The sequence below is a fragment of the Amphibalanus amphitrite genome, unplaced genomic scaffold, assembly GCF_019059575.1.
Source record: "Amphibalanus amphitrite isolate SeventyFive unplaced genomic scaffold, NRLGWU_Aamphi_draft 001010F_arrow, whole genome shotgun sequence".
Taxonomy (NCBI): Eukaryota; Metazoa; Arthropoda; class Thecostraca; order Balanomorpha; family Balanidae; genus Amphibalanus; species Amphibalanus amphitrite.
In genome coordinates, this window is record NW_024882504.1 from 117,263 (window position 1) to 142,717 (window position 25,455).

At 50.3% G+C, this 25,455-nt stretch overlaps 1 protein-coding gene across 2 annotated transcripts in view; it reads left to right on the forward strand.

The window, feature by feature from the left end:
- Positions 1-24,706, forward strand: part of LOC122369141 (octopamine receptor beta-2R-like) — a 70,710-nt gene extending 46,004 nt beyond the window's left edge. Inside the window, exons 2-3 of one of the 2 annotated variants that reach the window (XM_043343603.1) lie at positions 3,030-3,155; positions 23,808-24,706. In XM_043343603.1, coding sequence (XP_043199538.1) covers positions 3,030-3,155; positions 23,808-24,634 — 953 coding nt within the window. In that variant the 3' untranslated portion in view covers positions 24,635-24,706. The remainder of the gene's footprint in view (positions 1-3,029; positions 3,156-23,807) is intronic. The other variant, XM_043343604.1, reaches the window with a different exon arrangement.
- The last annotated feature ends 749 nt before the right edge of the window (positions 24,707-25,455 follow it).

Sequence of the window (25,455 nt, forward strand, 5' to 3'; positions counted from 1 at the left end):
AATTCAGCTTGCCTAAAACGCAATTATCTTAGATAACCTAAGTTGACCTTGACCCTGACCTTGACCCCTGTACATCGTCGAACAACATGTTCCATGATAGGTGGGAGGTAAGACTGGCAAAAAAGGCCGAAATCAGGGTGTCAAAAGCTCACAAGGCCCATGGCAAACGCAAGATGTTGAGAATTGGCCATTTGGGTCATGACATGACCTGAAAAACAAGGTCATATCTCCGAAACCAAAAATCACAGAAACTTGAAATTTTCAGTGGACGTCAAGAAAGGATAGAGGAGCAGCTATACGAAAAATCAGCTTTCTAGCTCTAAAAATGTTGAGTGCAGAGCAGAAAGACTACCTGAGGGGGGGGGGGGGTGGCAACCACCCCCCCCCCATGTGCGGGCGAGGGTTAAGTTAGAAATTCAGACAAAATGCAACTTGAGCTTCGATTGAAACGTTTGCAAAGTTATCATTAGCAGATATGTGCAATGTCATACTATCTGGAGATGTCAGAAAGGTTAGAGTCCTTTCAAAATAAACAACATTTTAATTTCCAACGCCCAAGACTCGCCAGCTTTAAAACAGTAATAAGTTATACCATTATCATCCATCAGACACCTGTTCGTGGAAATGGAACTTAGCTATTTCCGCTTATCAGTCCTTTCAACTGTTAAACTTCCAGTGCTTATTACTCTGTTCGACGAAAAGTAATATTCTCTGCAGCGCGCCACATTCGTCACAGTATCGCGCCACGTCTGTCACAGTGCCGCGCCACATAAGCCTCCGTTACGACCGGGATGTGGCGCATGGTCAAACGGCAGGCGGTCGACAATCACAAATTGGCCACTGACGGCGCACCGGCTTCCGAGTTACAGCTCCTGGAACTGGGCGGAACGGGTGGAATGGACGAAACGGGTGGAATGGACGGAACGGTTGGAATGGGCGGAACGGGTGGAATGGGTGGAATGGAAGGAATAGAAGGGATGTACAGAACGGGTGGAATGGACGGAACTTACGGAACGGGTGGAATGGGCGGAACGGACGGAATGGGCGGAACGGACGGAATGGGCGGAACGGACGGAATGGGCGGAACGGATGGAATGGAAGGAATTAGTGATGTCAATTACGGAAAATCGGAATACCGATACCAAACCAAATACCAACCAAAACCGTGGAGAAATACCGAAACCAAACCAACTTGGGAACATGAGGAAAATACCAACTTTTTACCGATTTCTTAGCCTCTTAAATATTAGCCAGGGTTCATAATACCAACAAAATACCAAACACATTAGGATTGAAATACCAAATACCGAGTTCGTGTCGGTTTGGTATCGGTATACCAACAAGTTGGTATCCGATTGACATCTCTAGAAGGAATGGAAGGGATGGAAGGGATGGACGGAACGGACGAAATGGGCGGAACGTGAGGAACGGGTGGAATGGACGGAATGGACGGAATGGACGGAATGGGTGGAATGGACGAAACGGACGGAACGGGTGGAATAGACGGAACGGACGGAATGGACGGAATGGACGGAATGGACGGAATGGACGGAATGGACGGAATGGACGGAATGGACGGAATGGAAGGGATGGGAGAAATGGAAGGGATGGACGGGAGGGGCAAGTTGGGAGGCGGTACTGTTGACGACATTGCAGACTTTGTCCAGACTATGAGTTGGGAGTGGTATGTACGTCTGCCCTCCGTGGGTCGCGGTGGACTGAGGACAGGAAGTGAATCAGAAGGCCGTTCACGTGCCATGTTGCTGCTTACGTTGAGATGGTGGATCGGTGCAGTCTGTGGTGATTCATCCTACTCTTATCTCGCCCGCCTAATTGGAGTGATGTTTGCCACTCAAGAGGAATGATTTCTGGCCTGGGTGACCCGCGTCTAACGACTCCTGTCTAGCAAGCAGAAGGAAGAGCGATGTAAGGCTATTTGCGGACGCCCCAGACATCCTTTCCTCCTACCTCACTCAAGGATAATTACTCTTGCCTGCCTAAACTTCTTCTGACATCATTTCCCCTGCTGAGGGAGTCGATTTTCTGGCACAGCCTCGGCGACCCCTACCGACTTCAGCCCGCGGAGCTCAAGGATAACACCGGATCCATCTGATCCAGGCTGCATCGCAGCAAAATAAACAATGGCAAACCGGTGCCAGAGACGGCAGACGCGCTGGCAGCCGCCGAGTCGCCGAGCAGAGCGATCGATGACAATTGCTCCCGAATCGCACACAAAGCTGGACTCACTGCTGACCTCTAGCATATGATCACTGCCTTGCCTGAATTGCAACGACAGGACATTCTTTATGCCAGGCTCGCCAGACGTGTGGCGAGGGGTCAACGCCTGATAAAGCGGCCCGCCACTTTGGCCCGCAATGCGCCATCCTGGTGAGAGTGGCGCCAGTTCAGATGGCACTGCAGTGCGCCAGTTTTGCTCGCGTTTCGCCGACTTGGCAGCCCTTCCGAGAGGCGTTAGGCAAGGGGAGGGGCTGTGAGCTACCCCAAAGAGTCTGAACTAACCCGTGCCTGGTCCGTATCGGAGAGCTGTGCTCTCTCGTGAAAAGCTCTGAATTGTTGAGCATCGTCGATAATGGCCAATTTGATCCCGTTAGAAGTTCAAATGTCTCGCGCTGGAAATCACTTAGAGGGAAACGGCTAGCTCGTATTCCCGGCGCACCACTTCCCTGTAGACTGGGTTAAACGGCACGCGGCATGCACTGGGGAATGCAATGCTACTACTAACTTTAGCTGAGTCATGTTCTTTAACTGGGGTGCTCTAGAACGTGCATACGATTGCCAGGTATGCCTTGTGCGTCTCACGTGTCACTGCCAATGCCGTATTAGTCGCTTGTGTGGGCGGCATGCGCCATTCAGAACACATGCAATCGTGTGCTCCGAGTGTCGAACACGTTTGCTGTGTTTCACCCACCAATCTCCTGTTCACATCTAGCTGCTGACACCGTTTTGCGACCACTATTTGCATGTCGTGCCTGTTCGATTTTCAATGCATGTGTGACCGTTCGTTTCAGGACCTTTCATTCGCATCGTACCTGTCTCTCCCGTCAAGAAGCCGGATCCGGTTCGAGCCATTGGAAATTCCGTTTTGGCTACGGCGAAATCAAAGAGAATTCGAATCAGCTTACTTCGTAATAAACGTAAGGAACCTGAGCCATATGTATATATCTTCGGATGAGCCAGCCGCCAGAACGCTGAGCCGGCAGTCAGAGAGATGCGGCTGCTAAATACGCTTGTCGCTGGCTGCTAATGCGTGCGGCTGTGAGCCGCTTCAAGTCGCCACTTGGTTAGTCCCATGTAAAGTGGCGAGATGTTCGACCTTTGCATAAGATATGTTTATAATTAAATTGCTGCTGGCACGATTTTAGATCAGCTGTATGACCAGCAAGTTGCGAGCTCCAGATTATCTTCCAAAAAAGAATAACGCACGTTACAACCAACCTATTAATTAGTGCTCTTAAAATTTAACAAAGTTGCTGACTCACCAGAATAAAAATTACATTTCAACTTGAAGCTGTGCGCCGACTATGCGTGCTATTTTTACTCTAGCTAAGCTTGATATCATGCAAAACAATGACAAAAAAAGTTTTAAGTATGTTTTTTTCTGTATGCAGTTAACCGTTAACAGTAAATCTATTTAACCAATCCACGCGGCCTGATAGTTGAAATACAGCAAAGCTGTCTAATGTCCTGCACTGAAATGAACTATATTACCTAAATGCAACCATTTGTAAGATGATGAAAGGCTGAACCTAATAAAATGACGGAACAACTCACAGTAGACAGAGTAAGTGCTCATAACACGTCAAGGCATAACGCCAGTGTGCGCCCGGTAAGTTTTGCACCGCACTGCCGCTGTTGCCAATAAGCGTCGCCGTGCTGCCTTCCGGAATGCTATCAACAGTGCACGCTTCCAGCATTACGCGTATTGCACAATGCACAGCATACCTAGTCGGTGTAAGTATTTCAACTTTGATAGCTGTATGGTTATTCTGTTCGCACTGCATTGCTTTGTAAGCACATTGCCGAACAAATATTTTGCTAGTTTTGTTGTGAATAGTAGACCTGCATTCTGCATGTTGTAGCACCTATATTTCGATGTTTTTTTCGGGCGTAATCCCATCTTCTTGTCATGTCGACCTGCCTTAGACGACAAAAGACTGCATGTTTTTTATTACAGGTCGTGAACACTTCCTAAATTGTGGTTATGCTCCCCCTCCGGCCCCCTTTCCGGTGAATATTGAAGAAATGAAGCATAAAGTCGTGACATTCATGATCCGAACATGTATAGTGTTCCAGGAGTATTTTCCCATACGCCTTTTTTGCCTAGCCTCCTAACATGCGAAAATATTCACCAGGGAAAAGGACAGACATGATAAAAATAGAGCTATCACGATCCCATCATCCTTCGATAACCGGCGGTCGATTCAGTTGAAAGCGTTAGCCGCCAGACGTATGATCGGCCCAAATGAGCGATAAATGCCCCGATAGCTCTGAGATTGTGCCAGCCATTACTTGGCCTTAGTCACACTTTTCTTTCTCGTTACGCACTAAATCACACAATGGCTTGAATATATATCCCTTGATAGATTGCAGTGCATTACGAATGGAGCTGATGACCTCGGATAAGCTCATTCAATTGGTCTGACTAATGGTCTGGTCGTCTGCGCACACACTCGCTGGTGCTGCTCATTGAGTGCTAAGCGTCTTCCACTCTGAGTAGGATCTGTATTGAAGAGAGTTCTGATATCCAGAAGGCTGCTGATGCTGAATGCCGCGCCATAGTCTCTTGTAGGGCTCATATGTCAATATTCTGATAGCGTGAGAGCGCTGTAACAGAGACATTCGACCGTCACGAAAGGGTCACGGGATGAGAAAATATACAGGATGGTCACGGAATCAGTTAGCGCCTGGCTTAATGATCACTCTAGCATCTAATTCAAATCAAAAGATAAGCAAGTAATAGCCTTTGGCTCATTGTATAATAGACAAAAGAAATGGAAAAGAATATATGTGCGATATTTCGTGTTCGACACTTTTTCATGCACTCATGCACTCATGCACACTTTTTGAGTGCATGAAAAAGTGTCGAACACGAAATATCGCACATATATTCTTTTCCATTTCTTTTGTCTATTATACAATGAGCCAAAGGCTATTACTTGCTTATCTTTTAATAATAATGGGGCTCATTTTCAAAGAAACCCTCAACATCATTCTAATTCAAATCGACATGTTCTCTCCATTACTGGAGTTTTCCCTTTTATTGGCAAATATTGCTTAAAGTTTTATAACCGTGCGCAATGCACATTGTACAAAACGATGTCTTATTGAGCTTAATGACCTCTTTACTGAGCAGTTACCAACTTTCGAACCACTGGTTTTCTGGGAATCGCTTAGCAAGCCCCCCCCCCCCCCCCCAATGGCCATTGCCCAATGGGGGTTTGTCAGTGCTGAAGTTTGGCTACTTGCTCGTCGAGTTCCTAAGGCAGCCACGGTTCTGATGAAGTCGGCAAGTTATTACATCTTGGCTGAGTACTGGTCAAGCCACTTGACCTTTGTCCTTACCGTTACAAAGATATCATGGCGGTCAGTTGCCAAACTGTGCTCTGAGTGCTCATTGAGCTGATATCCTGCAATGTCACGGTCAGCAGCGGTCGCTAAGGCGGGCTGACGTAAATATTCGAAATGATCGCAAGGCTATCTTTTAGCTAACATTGTTTTCCAGTGATACCTATAAATTATACATATGTATGCTGCTTTGACCTGTTGGTCGCTTCAAACTCCTTTCAAGTCTTTGTCCATGGTCTTATTTCATCTAAAAAGCCAGTATATCTGTGCCATGCCTAAATTACTATCCATTTTCGCATTTCTTGAACTCAGTTATGCTGAAATAAAGATATCCATAACCTTCCTCACTCTTGAGGTCAATCAATGCCCAAAATACTTCTCGTAATTGCCCTCAAGAATGGAATCCATTAGAAATGGTTGGCTCCGTGACCGCCGAGTAGCGTGACAAATTCCCCGCCCCACCCTCTTTGACCCTTGACCTCTATTCTGTTACTGCGCTGCTATTGATTCGTACATAAAACCTTGCTGTGCCTACATGCCTTTTTTAGTGTAACAGCCGTTTAAGCTAATGGAAGCTTCTCGAAACGTCCTTTATTTCTATTTAACTGATCTTGTCTTAAAAAGTTATCGGCATAGACATGCACTCTAAATTGATTACATGTCGCAGGGTCAGACTTTATTCCAGATCCCGACAGAAATGGGCCAAGCTGGCTTCAAATCGGGACCAAACCCTTACTAAATCACCGCTCGTGTTTCAGTCAAAAACTCCGAAGGCCTCGAATCGGGTCAGGTCGAACTTAAAACTCGGTCACGATTGATTTTATTCGGCCCGGATGCAGCCTTGAACTCAATCTGACCGGCGGTGGCCAAATCTGAGTCGCCCGTGGGCGTCAGACATCGGTACTGTTTCAACTTTCATGGTGTCTGCCAGCCCCTTCCGTACACGCTCTCCTTCAATGCCGTGTGGAGACTACCATTGGTAGATGTCGGCTTCAGCCAGCTGCGGTCGGACGGGAAATAGTCACTCGGCTCCAGTGCCATTGGAAATTTGCAGAGTCGAGCCGTTTTGAGGGGTTTGCCACCAGTGGCTAATAAAGATTAGGGCGTAACGTGAGTATCAGCATATCATTAAACTTCAATGTGATCAGTAATATTTGTGTTGAAATACACCATTTGTTTCTTGAGTGCCCTTTTACATAACGTTAATATTTTCTTATGAGTAGATTGTTTGACATACTATACGGACAAATTTTGAATCAGGCCGTAAAAGAATTACGCGTCATTAACAGCTTTGATGTGTGACATCAGCATAGTTCTCGCTATGGGCGCTCATTCATCAGGCTGCCTCGAGCCTGATCCCTTGCGGTTTGGCAGCCACCCCCCGCGCGGCTATCCGACCAGCTGTCGGGGCGACGTCATCACCAGCACGTCATCACCGACGCGTCATCGGTAGAAGCGTCAACAAACAGGCCGCGCCGCCGACTATCTGAGCGGCTCAGAGCGACAGAAAGGCCGCGGTGACGGCTGTCTCACGGCCAGACCACCGCGCCGTCAGATCTGCGTCCTGCGCCCCCGCCGCCCCTCTCCAGCCCGCGGCTCGCTCAGAGTGCTCCAGCGGGAGGTTCGGCATGCGCCTGCCGGCCGGTGCCGTCGGCCCGGCGCCGTCAGCGTCGTTTGCCGGCGACCCCTCGTCGCCAACGACGATCGATGACGATCACCAGTGGCTGCCAATCGTGCCTGTTTAAAGCCGACCGCCGAGCCACCGCGCACTCCGGCGGGCCCAGGAATGTGAGAGGTGCGGGCCGGCAGACAGTCGTGGTGGGAAAGGTAACGGCGAGGATGGAAGGAGAGGATCAAAGTGTGGTGAAGGAGGGAAGGAGAAAAAGATGGTGAGAGCTGAAGTGCAAGTGAAGAGAACTGAAAAGATGTTCAAAGCAGTGGTACAATCTACGAGTTGAAAGACAATGGAAGTCAAAAGTAAGAGCAACTATGCAGACGCCGGAAAATCGGAAAATGGCGGAGATGTAAATGTCAAGGAGAAACATAATCATGACAGCTATTGACTGCCAACAAGACATGCGTTCCAAACAAATGGCCCCAAGTATTGTCTAATTCCAGCCATTTCTAAATGAATGCGCATTGCGCGGACCCTTGAGCTAATCACTTAAAAGTCACAGTTGTTTGACTGAAATCCGCAACAACCACTGGAAATTGCTGTTCCATCCGACTAAAACAGCTCAAACATCTCGCTAATTAATCCACCCTGAAAGTCAGCTAATTCTCTTCACGTACCACAGTGCAGATGGATTCTCCGAATGGTTTTCACATATAAACCACTCAATAGTGTTGTCTTCTGCGAACCTCTCCATATGCCAGCGCGAGGCGTTGCCATGGCCTGTCGATTGGATGTCGAACGTGCCTTGGCGCTTGTCATCAGTTACTCTGAAAGGACCAAAGCGGGGGCGAACGTTGTATGTCGCATGTCTGGGGAGGGGGGAGAAAGCGAGAGAGAGAGAGAGAGAGAGAGAGAGAGAGAGAGAGAGAGAGAGAGAGAGAGAGAGAGAGAGAGAGAGAGAAGGGTAGAGAGGGAGAGGGGTACTGATTCCACTTACCAACATTATGATCGCTGCAATCACAGGAAGCATTTCTGTTAGTTACCTGGCAGGAATGCAGCTGAAAGAGCTCAGCAAACAACGATCAATACAAATGTGTATTGCTGACCTTTCCTTGACTGCTCATTTGTTTCGACTCCTCAATCGACCCAACAATGCAGCGCGGTACTGCACTGTACCAATCTGATTGTTTGGAATCGTTCTAGCGAGCATACAGCTCAACCGATTGCGTGTCTTCAACCACCGGAACAATGAAGTCATCGATCAAGTCCTGTGCGTAAACACGTCTCGCAACCGTGCCACGGGAGTCTCACGTGGTCCTTTCTCGGATAGTCAACGACCGCGGAGCATTCATCGTTCAGAGCTCGACGTTGAGTAGGACCAGCCGTCTTTTTGTTCCACTGTTCGTTCAAATTGTCGGCAATTTGTGATCGTGTGGTTCGGTAAGCTCGAAAAGAAGTTCTCAAGAACTTCAAATGGCCAAATTGCAGTAACGCAATCCTCCATTTCCCCTGCGGCACTTTTATCACAATCTGCCCCAGCTTCGAGCGCATGTTTTCTACTCCGTATAACCAACCGTCCATAACACACTAGCATGGATCCTCACGGCCCCTCACAAATGTCATTGACAGTCACGGGCTACCTCTGGTTCCGTGTCTCACACATTTACGGGCCAAACGCAGCGTGCGACGATCGTGTCACTGCCTCTGAGTAACGTACCGCACCGGCATAAGACAGCAGACGTGAATCATTTCCAGCCGTTTCCAAACCATCGCGGGTTGAAGGAACGTAAAGCTCCCCCGCTCTCTTCTGTGCCTACTTTCGTGTCGATGCTCAGCTGACAGAACGGAGATGAGGAACTTCAGTGTGATGCACTGGCAGGCGGGCTGCGTGCGTGGACATGTCTGTATGTAGGTGTCTCCCTTGAGAATACAGGCAGCCGAGCGTTGCCGGCGCGACAAAAACAGGACATTTGTCCGGGCCGACGCATCGCTTTATAGCACGATATGCATCTACCGTAAACAATGTGGCGGCTATGACAGAACGGCAGCCAAGTTTGCCTCGCACCAACTGCTACAATGGCGTACTTTTCATAAGTCACTGAGTTGAAATTTTGTTTTCTTTGTGAGTTATAGGTAGACATGCTTGCCTGTCTTAACCCGCGCGGGGCTGGGGTCTCCAGCCGAACGCGCGGGACTGGGGGGGGGGGTAAATTTTACCCCCCTGTTATCTCCCGAACAAATGGTCCGATTTGAAAAATTCAAACGCCAATCGAAAGATCTCATCACGAACAACTAAAAACATGTACTTAATTTTAAGTTTGAGGTCAAGGTCAAGGTCAGGTCAAGGGTACAAATTGCAAGTTCCTACAGTATCGGCCTTGCACCGTAGTTGCCGAAGAATGGACTGAGACTGATTGCCCAAAACGTGTTCTTAGACTATACCAAGACAATATTCGTTGCATACAATGTCATTCAAAGGTCAAGGTCAAGGTCAGGTCAGGTCAGGTCAGGTCACCAAAAACAAAATATAGAAAAGGGCATGTGCGACACATGTTTTATGGGTCATTTTACTTATAGAATTCAATAGGCACACTCAATAAGTGATATGGACCACCTCTGGATGAATTTCAGGTCGAGGTCAGGTCAAGGTCAGGTCAAGTGAGGTCAAATTTTGAAGTTGGTTGTTAAGGCCTAAAAAGGTGTCTATCTGATGCAGTTTTTCACGGCGAATCGAATGATGCTATTTTTGTTTCCGTACGAGGTCTAGAACTTCCAAAAAGTCATTTTTCAAAATTTTTGTGTGTCGTGACGTCATACAATTTTGAATAACTCCCACATTTTTGAACCGATTCTTCTAAAACGTGGTATATAGGTGCACATAGACCACTTCTCTGACATATATTCCGTTTTTTTCGATACACTCAAAATCTTGGATTTTATAGTTATTTTCCAAAAAAGTCAGTTTTTTGAAAAAATTTGGGCCAAAATCCAAAATTTTCAAAAAACCAAGATAGCCATTTGATAGACAAAGTAGAATTACGTATATCCTTTTTTGTTACGTCTTGATTCCTTTAATAATGAAGATGTTAGCGGCGTTTGAACTTTTGCCGTTTTTGAGGCGAAAATGGCGAACATGACGTCACTAAAAGGTCAATTTCTCAAAAATTTTCCGACGGATTGCGCTCAAATTTTCAGGGAACGTGTCAAATTGATGTAAGAAAAGGTACTGAAAGTTTGGCGGCGCTGCGCGCCGCCGTTTTTGAGATATTGCAAAAATTCGCGAGGGGGGGTAAAATTTACCCCCCCAGCCCCGCGCGGGTTAAGGCATAACCATGCATTAAAAATAGGGGAAAATTGGACGGTTGATAACTATTCAACAATCTATTCAAACTTTTAACATGGCCTAGATATATCATTATAACGCACACATCGAGTAAGAGAGAGAAAGAGAAAGAGAAAGAGAGAGAGAGAGAGAGAGAGAGAGAGAGAGAGAGAGAGTGTGAGAGAGAGGCTACTGTGTTTGAAGGCAGTGGCCATATACCGAAGCCGTGCGACTGACTGACTCCATATTTCACATCGCGTGTGCAGCGCCCACTTTTCCTGTGTCCAAGGGGACATAGAAATACCCACACGGTTCCCCAATCTCCTGTCGCTAAGGAAATCAGCTCACGGTCGGTGGTGCTTTATTCAGCTTTCGGTGTCATGGCGCTCGGAAGGCTGATGGCTTTTACTTAGCTTAGAGAGGGATTCTGGAGAGAAATGACGGCTTCGGCGCGGATTGCAGTCGGGGGACGGAATTGGCGATCGCAAAATGTCTCTGATATGAGGCCATTTCTGACAGCAGTGCAGTCTGAATTACCTAACGGTATTTCATTCGGCAGCAGCTCTGCCATGACTGCCAACAACTCATCGACTGCTGAAATTGTACAGTCCTTTATTTCGCATCGAGGTCATTCAGACTGCAATGCTCAATAACAGGCATTTGCCCGCAATTCTCATGTTTTGCAGGTATCAGATTGAAGCATACATAACACAACACACATTTGTTGCAATGACGAATTCGAACGCTAACAGAGCTTTGGGCTTACCACTGGCGGATCCAGGCTTGCGTTTTGGGGGGGGGGACCAACTCATGCAGGAACCAAACCTAGGGTACCCCCAAATCCTGTTTTCTCATCGGATTTAGGCCACTTATTTTCGTCACAGCCCTGACACTATGATTTTTTTTTTACTAAAAAGAAAAATATATAAATGGTAACCCACCCGACCCATGCCTTTATATTACTTTGTAAACACTTACCATTGCTTTTGTCGACCAGTTAACCCGCTTCCAGTCAGTGCTTGGGTCCCTTTGCAGGCCGGGAGGTGGTAAAACACCCCCTGTCTAACTCGGCTCCTGGGCCACGCACTGATTGAACTATGTTTCATTATCGTTTGGGGAAGGGGGCAAACGGGCCACTTTAGGCCTCTGGGAAGGGGGCATGGCCCTAAATGCCCCCTCCCTGGATCCGCCAGTGTAAGAGACCATTGGAGCTGCAGTTGGGTACCTCAGACGTCAGGGTACGCCCTCAGATGTATAGGACTCGCATGGAGACCTCTTATGCTATAGTGGACTGAAAGGACCCAAAGGAGCCTGTCTAAGGCTCCCGGAGATAGATGTGGGCCCTCAGGAGCCCGCCAGAGCCCCCAATGAGGGATAAGTGAGGGATACCAAGTGCCTGCAATTGCATATTGCATAAGCCATAACGCCTTCACAAATCAATATATATTATGTATCAGTGGCAGATCCATGGGGGCCATATGAGTCATGACCCCCCCCCCCCCCGCCTTGGTACGCCCGGGGGAACCACAGGCCTGTCAGGGGCACCACCGGCCTAGCAGGGACACCACCAGCCCGCCAGGGGCACCACAGGCCTAGTAAGGGCACCACGGGCCTGTGAGGGGCCCCACAGGCTTGTCAGGGGCACCCCAGGTCTGTCAGAGACACCAGAGACCTGCCAGGGGCGCCGCCGGCCTCGCAGGGGCACCATGGACCAGTCAGGGGCACCAGAGGCATAGCAGGGGTACCACAGGCCTTACAGGGGCACCACCGGCCTTGCAGGGGCACCTTGGGCCTGTCAGGGGCACCACAGTCCTGTCAGGGCCCAGGGGCACCAGCGGCCTAGCAGGGGCACCATGGGCCTGTCAGGGGCCCCACCGGCCTCGCAGGGGCACCACCGGCCTCGCAGGCATCACGGCATCACGCAGGGGCACCTTGGGCCTGTCGGGGGCATCACGGGCCTGTTGGGGCACTTTAGGCTTGTCAGGGGCACCACAGTCCTGTCAGGTCCCAGGGGCATCAGCAGCCTAGCAGGGGCACCCTAGGCCCGCCAGATGCACCACAGGCCTGCCAGGGTCCAGGGGCACCACAGGCCTAGCAAGGGCACCACGGGCCTGTCAGGGGCACCTCAGGCTCCCGTGCCCCCCCCCCCGGATCCGCCAGTGATGCCACACCACGCGAAACACCGCCAACTACCAGCTGCCGCGCCATAAACACGTGCCAACAACAGTCTTTTTTTGAAGGTCGACTCCGCTCGCGCAACTTTTGACTGACCCTCACTGCTACCATATTGCTTCCATATTATGCTGTGGAAAGGTTTACTTCACCAAGTGGCTAAAAACCTCTATCAAGGTATATTTTCTTAGCAATTTTTCTGACGTCTTTTTTTTGGGGGGGGGGGGGCAAACAGGCCATTTTAGGCCTTTAGGGGGGCCATGGCCCCCGTGGCCCCCCTGGATCCGCCAGTGGGGCTTACCATGCATGTCACTCGAGGGGAGAGCAGCGCGGTCGTTTATTATTTGGCCTGTAAGCAGAATATTGCCTGCTTGGTTAGACGAAGATGACAAACCAGCAGGTCGAGGCAGGGTCACTCCGCTCAGTGGGCCGGAAAATCGGAAAATATCTCTGACGCTGGTGACGTCGCAGGCCCAGCCAATGACCCATCCATGCCCAGTATGGGCTGCTTTCTGATAACGCTGTTCCGCCAGTATGGAGGAACTTGGAGAATAATCTCCCCAATACGGGACCTGTACAGGTATCATAGCGTTTGATCGAGGCTGTCTGATCATGATGATTTAAAGTTTATGTGGCTTGTTTTTGACGATGTACATATTTCGATCGGCCTTTTGGCGTTCTGGCGTTTTACACTCAACGCTGTCTGGGGCTATGACGGAATTACGGTTGATAGCATTTTAGTCGCTTCGGAGTTCGAATGTTACCTACAACCAAGATATTGTTCATATCTTGGCATATAGACATTTTATTTTACTGAGCTTGTAGAAAGAAATACAGCTTTTAAAATGTTTGCAAATCTTCAGCGTTCCTGATGATCTCGAAAGCACGCATCGTTGATCGAGGATTGCGACGACTTACAATGTTTATGGGACATCATTCTTCCCCTCATTTCATAAAGAGCATCACAGCACCACAGCGGGTGTATTACACCTCTCCCACCCTCCCTTCAAGTCTCTCAGTCGTCCTTGACCGTTTGACCTCCCTCGTCACCAGACTTGGCCGCGGCCCCCGCCTGCAGACGAAACTCTGCCCGAGGGCGGCGGGGGTGGAGGGGACGGGCTGTGCCCGAGGGCAGCGGGGGAGGGGCCCATTGGCTGTCATCACCAGCGCCGTATAATGGACCCGCGCCTGTAAGACGTCGTCGTTCTTCTGGTCACGTTAGCCAGCGGGTGGACAGTTGGTTGGCACATCACTGGAACGCCCACGGCACCGCCGGCGCGCAGCCCATTGATATGCTGTGTCTCAAGGCGACAGGCGCCGCCTCATGTCGCGTCAAAGCCATAACGGCTACTGAGGAACGGAAACTGGCTTTGGAAGGGCAGCCCTTAATACCTCAGTTGCACTTCGATTTATTCACTTCTCACTTGCGCTACTTGTAGTTGCTTTCTATCTATATAGAATGGTTACTCTGTTGTAAGATATGTGCGTAGGTATTTGTGGGGAGTCGAGGCACCTATGTTTCATGCAAAGCTGCTACTAATATGAAGCTCAGTGCCAGTGGACACTGGACACTGAACAGAGATGGGCTGCTGCGTCGTGTCTGTACCGTTAGATTCTCTTGAAGTCCGACCTGGGGCAGCACTCAGCAGCCTCCCCCCACCCCTGCATCCAGCCCCTGCGTCCGCCGGGCAGCGGTGCCTCCTGACTACAACGCAGCGCCTACATAGTCAATGACTCTGACCGCATGCTGGGTGTCTCCGCTCCTGGTTTGGCGCAGGACCTCTAAACTCGGCGAGTCCTGCGCCTCGCTGGCCAACTGACAGCAGTAGATGCCGTGATAGGAGGCCCGCCGGCCGATGGCAGACTCCCTATCGCCCCGCTATGAGCCGACGGCACGACAGGCTGCGTGCGGTCCGCGCATCAGCCGGGGATAGTGCGTTTTCCGGTACAGCTCCTGCCAGCCGCGCACGCAAACTCCCTGTATGTGCGCGCTGAAAGGTCACTGACTCAAATTCCAACCCGGAGTGCGCACTATGTCTGTACTTTCACGGAATGAAGCTAGATTTGTTTTAGTTCCGCATAGAAATGTGGGGCAAGGCCATCAAATGTCGCAGAAAGTTTTGGAAAACCTATTTTAGAAATCTGGAACTGCTGTTTGCAAATGCGGTGAAGCATGAGTCATGATAATTACAGTATAATAAATGTGCTAGAATGTTGATCTAATAAAGTGAACGATTTTGGGAGTCGATGCAAAAACATAAAAACAAAAACAAAGGAAGAAACGATATAACGTAGGCATGTAAGCACGAGCGCTAGAAAGAAGAGCGTTTATGCTAAATTGAGAGGGTTTTGCTAAATTGGAGGTTGATCTGCATTCCGAAACCCATCCCGCCCCTGCGTTTGATCTTTTATTGCCGCCTTCAAAGGTTTCCCGTTTCCGTGCGGCGGCAACTCGACTCTCCGAGCGCTGCCCAGAGAGATCTGCGCTGCCATCTTGAGCTGAGGTGGCGAGACAGCTCCGAATTGGAAACTGAACTGTCTCCAGGGTCTGCTGTCTCTGCTCTAAGCCTCCTGTCGGACAGAGTCGAGAGGAGGCTCAGCTGCACTGTCGGACCTCGGCAGCGGACCTACCGCAATGGTTTGGGCTGATGTCTGACTAGTCAACTGCGGTGAAAAGTTGTCTCGGGAATCATCCAACAACGGTTGACTCGTTTCCCATGGGGTTGGTGCAAGTTGGCCACATTGTTCATTGACAGGTCTGCTAAGTTGAGTGGTGATTGATTGACACTTTCTGCTGTGTGACGCATTGCTGGCTAGTGAGCTAATGGATTTGCACCTCATTTAATGACATTCGATACACTTTGATATAGCGTCTGCCTTATTGACAAAGCGGACGTTGCTTAGAATCGAGCTGCTTTCCTCACCACCTGTCAGTATTGCAAAAAGCTGCGTTCATTTTGGTATTTTGTCGAGCATGTGTCTCGTGTAATGTGGTGAATTTAGCAGGAACATTCAACATGCAACTGAATAATTTTCTTTTTTGCCTTAGACATTTTAATAAAAATTTAACCCTGCCTTTAAGTCATAATTATGCACACTGATGCAACATTGTATAAAACGTCCTTGAAACACGTTTCTTCGATGCTTTGGTCAACATCACGCCACCGCTAAATTTCTTTGGCATTTTTCTAACAGCGATCGAACAACTTGGCATGGATGCCGATAGCTGTGAGCAAAAACGATGGCAAGGGAAATGGAAGGCAAATAATATTTCGCGCTTCTGTGTGTTAAACAAGAGGCAAGCGATATTCTTGGACCAACGCCGACTCCAGTGGACCGTCCAGGCCCTTGTCTTCCTTGTCTTGCAGCAAGAAAGCGGCGGTGTAAGCCCCAATTGTCGATGTGAAGGGTATAGACCTACCTCATCACTAGTCACCTTCTCCGTCGGTGGTTGACCGCAGGCAGTCTGCTGCTTGATTCGTCTTCGTGGACGGATAGCGCTCAGCTATTCATGAAGGACTGGCTGTTTTAGGGCCCTGGAGCTGGCCTCGCTAGCAGGGCGGTCCCATCCGTTGGTCGCCGTCTACCATTCGCGGGCCACACTTTGGACTGTGTGGCAGTGCAGGCAATCTCGAGACTCCCTGGTGAGATTCCCGTTATTTCACTGGTGGAATGTGACAATTTATGAAAGCAGTCAACAAAACACGTAATCGCACAGCCTTGGCGTGCATCTCTCCGCACTGGCTTTGAGCAATGCCAGCAACAACAGCACCATCGTTTTGTTCGTGTTCTACGTCGGTGAAACAGAAATGGAGGATGACTCAAACGCTCCGCGAGGACACGGGACCGACTTCTAATTGTGAGTGAAAGTAATTCACTGGCTGGCACCACATCGACCGCAGGTAGTAAACCTGTTCTGCTATCGTGTGAAATGCATCCACGGCGCTGCTGAACCAGTTTTCGGCACGCTACGGTACCGGTAGCCGTGGGACCGTTTTCCCTAGTTGGCAGGCTCGGCGGCGGTGTCGATAAATAGTTATTGCCGTGACCCGACATGTCGGCGGCCCGCCCCCGCTGTCGGCGGCGGACGGGGTGACCTGGCCGCGGGCCAGACGTAGCGAGGCGCGCGGAGGGCCGCAGCGGCGGCGGCGGCCGAGCCGCGGCTCCATCAACCCGCTCGCTGGCGGCGCTCCAGCGCGGCGCCCGTCCGCGGCAGAGCTAATACAGAGTCGGTGATGTCGCCCAACAGTAACACACGCCGCCCGTACCCGTTATCTCTCTACGTCTCTTACTCGTCGGCACGGTCGGTGCCATTCTTTCCAGCATTTCACGCAATAACTATATTTCTCACCATGCAGAGTGCGGTAGCCACCTTTTCTCACCCCGGGCTGCCAGTATTATGCTCTACCTTACGTCAATTCACCGCATTGTTCAGTTATTCATGGCTCGAATTTCTCAGCTATCTCCAACTCAACAGGACGTACAAAAACAGAATTGTTACCATGGTGTTCGGTGCATGGTTCGTGTTACCACATTTCAACAAAATGGGCTGTTTTTGCAAACAAACACAAAGGACACAAGACTGGCACCACATGACTAGCGAAGCTGACGAAAGCAGTCTACGGTGATACGTCTCGGCGAATCTCGATACCACCGCGTCCTCCGTCATCGCATCACAGTTGACAGACACAGACGGGGCTGCCAAATGACCTCGAGGGCTGCCAAACCGGAAGGCGACGCAATGCACACCGCTCCGTCCAGAAACAATACTCTGCTCTGCCCTCACGGAGGACATTTGCACTGACCCCTGAAAACAGTCGGGTGTGTTTTGGCCGCACGGGCCAGAGCTATGTCCCCGCACGCTCCCTCGGCGGCGGTATCGCGTCCTTTGGCACATCTTAGCTGGCAACAGTGACCCGCGCGCAGCATTGTCGCAGCCGAGTTGAAGAGAACAACGGGTGGGGAGAGTGTGGGCTGAGAGAGAGAGAGAGAGAGGGAGAGAGAGAGGGGGGAGGGTGAAGAGAGAGGCGGGGGAGAGGAACCAGCACAATGTTCTGGGCTACTCGCCGCCAAGTTACGTCAAGAAATGCTTCTTGGCAGCGCGGCAGCACGGTGTGACCTTCGCTGCCGTTCGCGGTAGAAGCGGCGAAAACTCTCGGGTCCCTATTGCGTAGCCAGCTAGCACGGGTGCAGTGCAGCCAAAAGTGCGCCGTTTGTTTGGGTTCAGTGCCACGTGCCAGACCGATTAGCAGCTGTTCACACGTGATGAGTCGCGACCTTGGGCTGGTGTGATTGGAAAACACACCATTTCATCGCCGCCGGCCTGAATGAGTAATGCTTGATCGGGGTTTTCACAGTCTCACGGCATCGGCCGCCGATGTTTGGTTGGTGTTCCACAAGGCATTGTGTGACAGCAGATTAGCGTGGTTTATGGTAGGAAAACAGTCGGCCAGTGACAACTGATGCCGTGATACAGATACGTATTCAACGAAACTATGCATGTAACGGTAAACCAGCCGGCTTAGCTGCATTGCAATGCCTTAATCCTACAATAACTCATTTTAATATCACAATGAAATTCGAGTCACAAAATGTTTCATACCGTGTGCGACAATGTACTCTATCTCACAAAAAAACAACAACTTTTGTATTTGTCTCGATGACATATCTCAGCAAATTTCACACACTATAATTGTGTGGGAATCGCACATCGATAAACCTGCAAAAAGGGAAAAAAGGCTATTGCCTCGAGGGCAGGTATCTTTTTGTGGGAACGGCTTGGTGGTACGACTTATCAGAATTATAGAAAATATATGGCAAAATTTACATCTTTACTTCAAGGCTAGATGACAAAGCATATCTCAAAATTAGTACAACAGTTTTGCAATATCCCCACGCTCGCCCCTCTGTCTGACGGCCCGCGCTCGTTGTTCCACCGAAGCTCCTTTCCGACATTTCTTGACCTTGCCGCGAATTGAACTGCCAGCGTTCTGCGCTGTTTCGATACGGAGATGGTGAAGGGTGCTGTTTTCGAGGCTCTGGTGTTAGGCGCAACACATCCAGTCTGGTTGGAGTGCTGGGGAAGCAGGGGGGGGGGGGGGGGTCCGCCACAGGGCGTCTGCCGAACCACTGAAACACTTTAGCGGGAAGTGTGGGTAGTAAATGCCACGGATCCCAAACTCAGCACAGTGGTGTGTTTTACAAAGTGGGCCCGCTGTAAAGTGGCTGTAAAGCCCCATTGATTGTGTGGTTTATAGTGGCGCCATCGCAAGTGCCGGGGTTAATTATCTGATGGGAGGCCAGTAATTTATTGTGCTTTGTTTTAGAGCCGTTAATGCCTCTCCTCGGCGCACGACTGTTGCCTGTTGGGACGGTTCGTTTTCCATTCATTTACGAAAACATGAATGCGGGTGTCTAACAAGCGGCTAAGGCTCCGATTGGGTGAGTTGAAATTGACTCAATCGTAGACTTAGCCCGTAATGCCTGTTGATGTGAGTCGTAATTGGATGTTTCGTTCCTTCCCTTCGCTTGATCGTTGTTGGAAAAAAATTGATTGCCCCACTTGTCAAGCTCAGTGTGGATATTCGAAGGACGCGAGGTCACCGCTATTCCCAAGTGAGACACAAATACAGACAAATGACAACTGATGTAGAATGAATGAATGATGATGAAACATTTGAAAACGATGTGAAAAAAATATGCTAGAGAACATGGGCATAGGAACCTCACGAAAAGTGTGTGTGTGTGGGGGGGGGGGGCAGCGAAACTTTAATGTCACTTTGTGGGAACCCCATTACCCCTATGAAGAAGCTCTTTACAGTTTTGTGCTCATCTCACCCTGCTGAGCCATTTCCTGCTCTTAGTTTTGTATTTAAATAAAACAGAAAGATTTTACTTAAAAATGTCTGAAAAGTGGGGGCTTGGCCCCCTGCCCCCTCCTGTTCCTACGCTTATGCTAGAGAAGGAACGGAATAAGGTAGACTATCCCGGAGCCCTGCGGATAAAAAACTACTGTTATTTCTCTGAACGTATGATACATTGCTGGATGACAGACAGCCACATTCACAAAGTGCAAAGCTTGTAAATCTTTTATATGTTCCGGGCATGCTTCTTGTAGGTTATAGTAGGTAGGTAGGTATATATAAAACAAAAAGGGCATATTTCATAAAATGTTTCCGTACATTTTGAAGAAAAAAACGAAGTAGAGGGTCCTTGGTGAATGCTGGGCGCACCGGAACCAACAAACCGACTAGAAGCTAGGTTTTCGTATGTCCTCACACTTACATATATGTCTGTCTGTGAAGTGTCTGCTGTGGTCAAATAGGTACAAATGCTCACTTCACTAGCAGTGCACGCTACTAGTTCGATTCGATTCCGCGTGGCAGCGCCACCGGGCGGACCAGTGTCTTAGCAGCCGCCTGCCACCTACTGGCTAGACTGTACCGCAATGCAGGGATGCCGGGCGGCGCAGCGTCCAAACGGAATAGGACTGCAGGGAGCCTTGACAGAGGAAAACGAACGAGAGTGACAACTGGCGATATCTATGTATTTATGCGTTTGCGAACGGCCTTTGGCCTCCGTTCGTAGATTGGCTTGCTGACAGTCACAGGAGCTAATTGTTCAGTTTTACATAAAAGTTCCATCTAAGGGTAATTTGCCTCATGTAGCTGAAGACGAAACTAGTGAGAAAATGTGATGTGCTGCCTGCACTTACGTTCTATGCATGAGTCCTTTTCTGGTGTCCTTGTCTCAGGGAACATATGACTTATTGACTGAATGAATAAGTCATATGTGGGAACACGTGATGAGTCGCGACCTTGGGCTGGTGTGATTGGAAAACACACCATTTCATCGCCGCCGGCCTGTATTGACAACTCTGATAAAAAGGTATTACATGGCATTACCTACATGACAATTAAGTGCGACTAGCCTGAAGGAAACAAACTGGTAGTGAAGAGCAGCGTAGCTTTAGACGACACATGACCCTAAGCCGACACGTTTTCGGATTTTTCATCGTGATTTCATATGACGAACTCCTCGCTACGAAAATATGTCATCGTTTATACTGCCGCTCTTTGATTTATGAGTATTGCCCCGACTTTCTGACGCGTCATCCGGGAAGTATTTTAGGAAGTCATCTCATCTCCGGGGTTCATAATTTCCAGGATATTCACATAGTTCATCCGTGCTGAGTTATACCACCCGCTACCAACTCCCGCTGCCAATATTCGCTCTGACCAACGCCACCACTCCTGGCGTCCGGAGTGTGCCTTACTGCTGTCTGTGCGCCCGATATGCGTCCCGGGTCATTATTGTGGACCCGTGACGTCACTGGGGTGCCTACTCAGCAGTGTGGTGGCAGTCTTTGTGCGCGGTTCCTAGGGGAGCGCAGCGCATTATTCCGGGAGCCCGGTGCGTCCTGCCAAGAGGAGCAGCGCTCGAGGGGGCGGCTCACCCCGTCGGGCGGTGCCAGCTAACCACACTCCGATCACGCAGGAGACAACCATCAGGAGACACCCCTGCGCCGGCCGCGCTTCCGGCCCATCTCCGCCACAGAGACTGGGGGAGACGCGGCCCGGATTGGTCATTACTGAGATCGGGTCATGTGGGGAGGAGCCAGTGTTTGTGACGGAAATCCGAGCGACGAACAAAGGAAAGCAGGCCGACGCTGCTTATTGCTGAAGCTTCTTTCTGCGCCTTACAACATTATTGATTCGATGCCAAGATAGCTACTTCCAGGAGAAAAGCAGTGTGTGGTTATCTAAATGGTCTCTGAAAAATATTTTGTTCCACAAAATTTCCCGCGTAGGGTTTCAACCGCCGACATAAGAGCCGAATATATCGTTGCAACCCGTCGTCCTTCATTCACCTTTTACGCAAGCTCAGTGCCAAACTGCGCGGGTCAGCCCTCGTGGTCATTTACAGCGTCCAGCACAGTGCAGTTACTGCCGCGGCGGCGACGTGGTCCCAGGCACGGACGTGATCCACATCTCAGCGTGTTTCTTATGTAGTCTGGGTATCGTCCGTCCGCCTGGCCTGGCTCACCGCGCCGCGGCCGCCCTGCCAGGCTGCGCGGTCGACGAAACGTAATAGACCAATCGGTGTGATTGCGAGGGAGAGGAGGGACAGAGGGACGGAGCGGGCAGAGAGTGGACAGAGGGGAGGGCAGGGGAGCGGGGGTGAGAAATGGAGGAGCTTACGTCGCGTGTCGGGCCGAGTTACGGGGAGATGGCTCATGTCGGCAGTTTCCGCGGCAGAGAGACGAGCCGGGATAAGCGGACCACCTGTTGATTGTGTGTCGGTTATTGTGGAGACGGATTACCTGAAGCTGGAGAACGGACAGATGGAATGGTGGAAAAACTTGATTGGGTTAGGGATAAAGAGATGATGGGACGAGGTATTAGTGGCGATGATACGAGACTCAGTGCTTCCTTTTGAAGTCATTAAAGGTAGTGTGCCACCTTTGAAAGATTTCCCATTTTATTTTTCCTAGGATAAGAAGCTTCTGTTTTTACCTAATATCGCAAAGAAAATCAAAAATGGGCCTGGAATAGTGCCTTTTTCGCCTAAAAGTTTATCGGTTTTTCGATATGTATAACAACTGTAGTGGGCTGACCTGCAAACAGGCGTCGGCAACAACCGCGAATGCGGCGCACATGTGACAATAAGCAAAGGTCATTATAGAGTTACGACGTACGGGAATGAGTTATCAGCTGTCTAATCGTAGACAACACAATGTCGAGCCTTAAACTGTAAGCCTGTATTGGTATTGTTTCTTTTATTTGGCTGTCGAACATTATTTATGGTTTGAAATATGATTTTATGTAAAATAATTGATATGAAAAAGCCGTCTCTTAAGTTATGACCCCATTTCACCACACGCAAGTGGCAGAAATGACAATGATCAGCTGACGCATTTTTCTTGGCCGAAGTCAGAGCGCGCGGCCCGACGCACCACCACCGCACCACAAAGTATGAGCAGAAGCCACGCCCAAAGCCAGGGCCCCGGTAACGTGAGGTAGCCGAGTCGGGGCAGCGTGCGCTGACCCAAGCCGGGGCCGCAGCTTTGGGCGCGGTCTACCGCATCCCCGCGGGCAGCCCCGGGCTATCACATGGCACCGGGAGGACGCGCGGCCCCGGCTTGGGTCAGCGCACGCTGCCCCGACTCGGCTACCTCACGTTACCGGGGCCCTGGCTTTGGGCGCGGTCTACCGCACCACCTAACAGGCGTGTTCGAAACCGCAGGAGATGATGATGAACGGGTTTATCGAAACTTGATTGGATGAGCATATCGGTAATAGCGATTTCAGTGTGTGCATTTATTGTTCATAGTGGTGTGAAATGTGGTTGGGGTACGACCGACAACCCGTCGGGGCGAATTTCGCACTGGGGTACTCAAAATTTGAAGAATTTAAGACGTTTCCATGAGTTTTGAAGGTATGGATAAGTTCTAAAAATCAGGTTCTCCTTATCTGGGCCATTAACTCCATACGGTCCAGGAAAGCTGGCACACTACCTTTAACACAGTTCTGTTTCGGAAGAAGCAGATTGCTTACAGCTTATCCGACCAAGATGATAACTCGTCTAATGCAGAGGACGCAATCTAACCAAAAAAACATAGCCACCTTCATTTCAGCTGAGCGCGAATCGAGTCTTCCCAATTCTACTATAAAACCGTCGTATGGGCAACCCTGTCCGACACACATCTTTGCGACTGTTGCGTCATGCGTGCATTGTGCTCACATTGTGCGCTGTATTGTATTTTGTTGTGATGTGATGGTGCGACAAAGTGTGCCGCTCAATGGTGTGAGCGAGCCGTTTCCAGCGTGACACTGCCGCTGAATTACTATTTGTGCTTGTTCACCCTACCGTGCTTTTCCCTCCCCCACCGTCTTTATGTTTAAGTGCGCACTGTCACATTCTCTGCTGACAGTTGTTCTCTCCTCTCTCTCTCTCTCTCTCTCTCTCTCTCTCTCTCTCTCTCTCTCTCTCTCTCTCTCCCTGATGACAGCTCTCCCTCTGACAGCCACTGCTCCTGCTGACAGTCACCCTCCCCCGGTGACAGTTGCTCTCTTCTCCCGCTGACAGTCGCTGGCTCTGCTCTGTCGACAGGCGGTGGTACGCAGACTCACGCTGTGGACGACGAGCACTCCAACAGCCGTCGTCAGATGCACAAGCTGCGCCGAGAGCGCAAAGCCATGCGCACGCTGGGCATTCTCATGGGCGCGTTCCTGTTCTGCTGGCTGCCCTTCTTCCTCTGGTACGTCACCGTCAGTCTCTGCGGCGACTTATGCTACACACCTCCGCTGGTGGAGTCTCTACTCTTCTGGATCGGCTACTTCAACTCTACCCTGAACCCTGTCATATACGCCTACTTTAACCGCGACTTCCGGTACGCGTTCCGCTCTATCCTAGGGAGCGTGCTGTGTCACCGCTGCTGCCAGCGCGACCCGTACCACGACATCTACATGCGCCGGCACTCGTATCCGACTGAGCTGCGCAGGGAGAGCGTGGTCAGCCAGGTGTACCAGCGGCGGCGCAGCTCGCTCTCCTCGGAGCTGTCGCAGGTGTCGGCTCTGGTGCGTCCTCCGGCCGGTACTCACCTGGGAGCCGAGCTGGAGCAGCCGGCCTCCGAGCCACGCAGTCCCACTGAGCAGGTGACCCTAGTGGTGCCGCCGCTGCCGGCCGCCAAGCCACCCCCGCCGCCGCCGGCTCCGCAGCAGCAGCCGCCGCAGCAGCCGCCGCGCAGTCCCAGCCGGCCAGCGCTGCGCATTAACCTGCTCAAAGGCCAGTTTCTGAACCGTGTGCCGCGCCATGACAAGGAGAAGTGGTCGGGCGTTGAGCGTATGATCGGGCTGGAGGAGCTGAACGGCCGGCCGCCGCCGCCGCCCACCGCGCCGCCGCCGGCCCCGCACGAGACGGCCGCGCCCGGCTCGTAACCCTCAGGTGCCATGTACCGCCGCAATGTTCTTATCTGTTCTATGTGATATGTAATAAATGTTGAGATCTGAGGCAGGGGCGTTTGGCGGGAATGAAGGGTAAGGGGTAAGGGAAGGGGCCGGAAGGGAAAGGGATGGGGTTGTGGTTGAGGAAGCGGGTGAGGCAGACAGAGGAGAGAGGCAGCGGGTGAGGCTGGGAGAGGGATGAAAGGGGCTAGCCGAAGGGCGACGATAGGACTGGGCAAACAACGGCCGTCCCCAAAGATCGTTGCCGCTACATTCTAGCACGACTGCGATTTGCACCACACACATAATTTATCAGCCAGGATCCATTTTCAACGAGCTATTCCACTCCCACGCTGCCATAGCAACATTCAATGCCAATGCCGCGGTCTTCATAGCAGACATGTGCTTGGATCCGGAAAAATGGATCTGAGATCCGATCCCATGGATCCCGATCCAAGATCCATTCAGATCATAGATCCAATCCCTCAATTTTGTCGAGAGATCTACTGGGATCATAGATCTGACCCTTCAATTTTGTCGCTAGATCCACTCGGATCATAGATCTGACTCCCCAATTTTGTCGTGAGATCCATTGGGATCATAGCTCATAAGTACTCAAAATGTTAACAACTTTCTTTCATAAGAAGTTATGAATACCAAAGTATGGTTAGAAACAAACAATATTATACGAAGGCCATATTAGTAAAGGCATCCAGTTACATTATACAGAATACAAAATAAAGGAGGCTCATGACTGTCACAACTTAAAAGAATTGAATGACATGAAGATTGTTCACATACCAACAGAAAAGTTT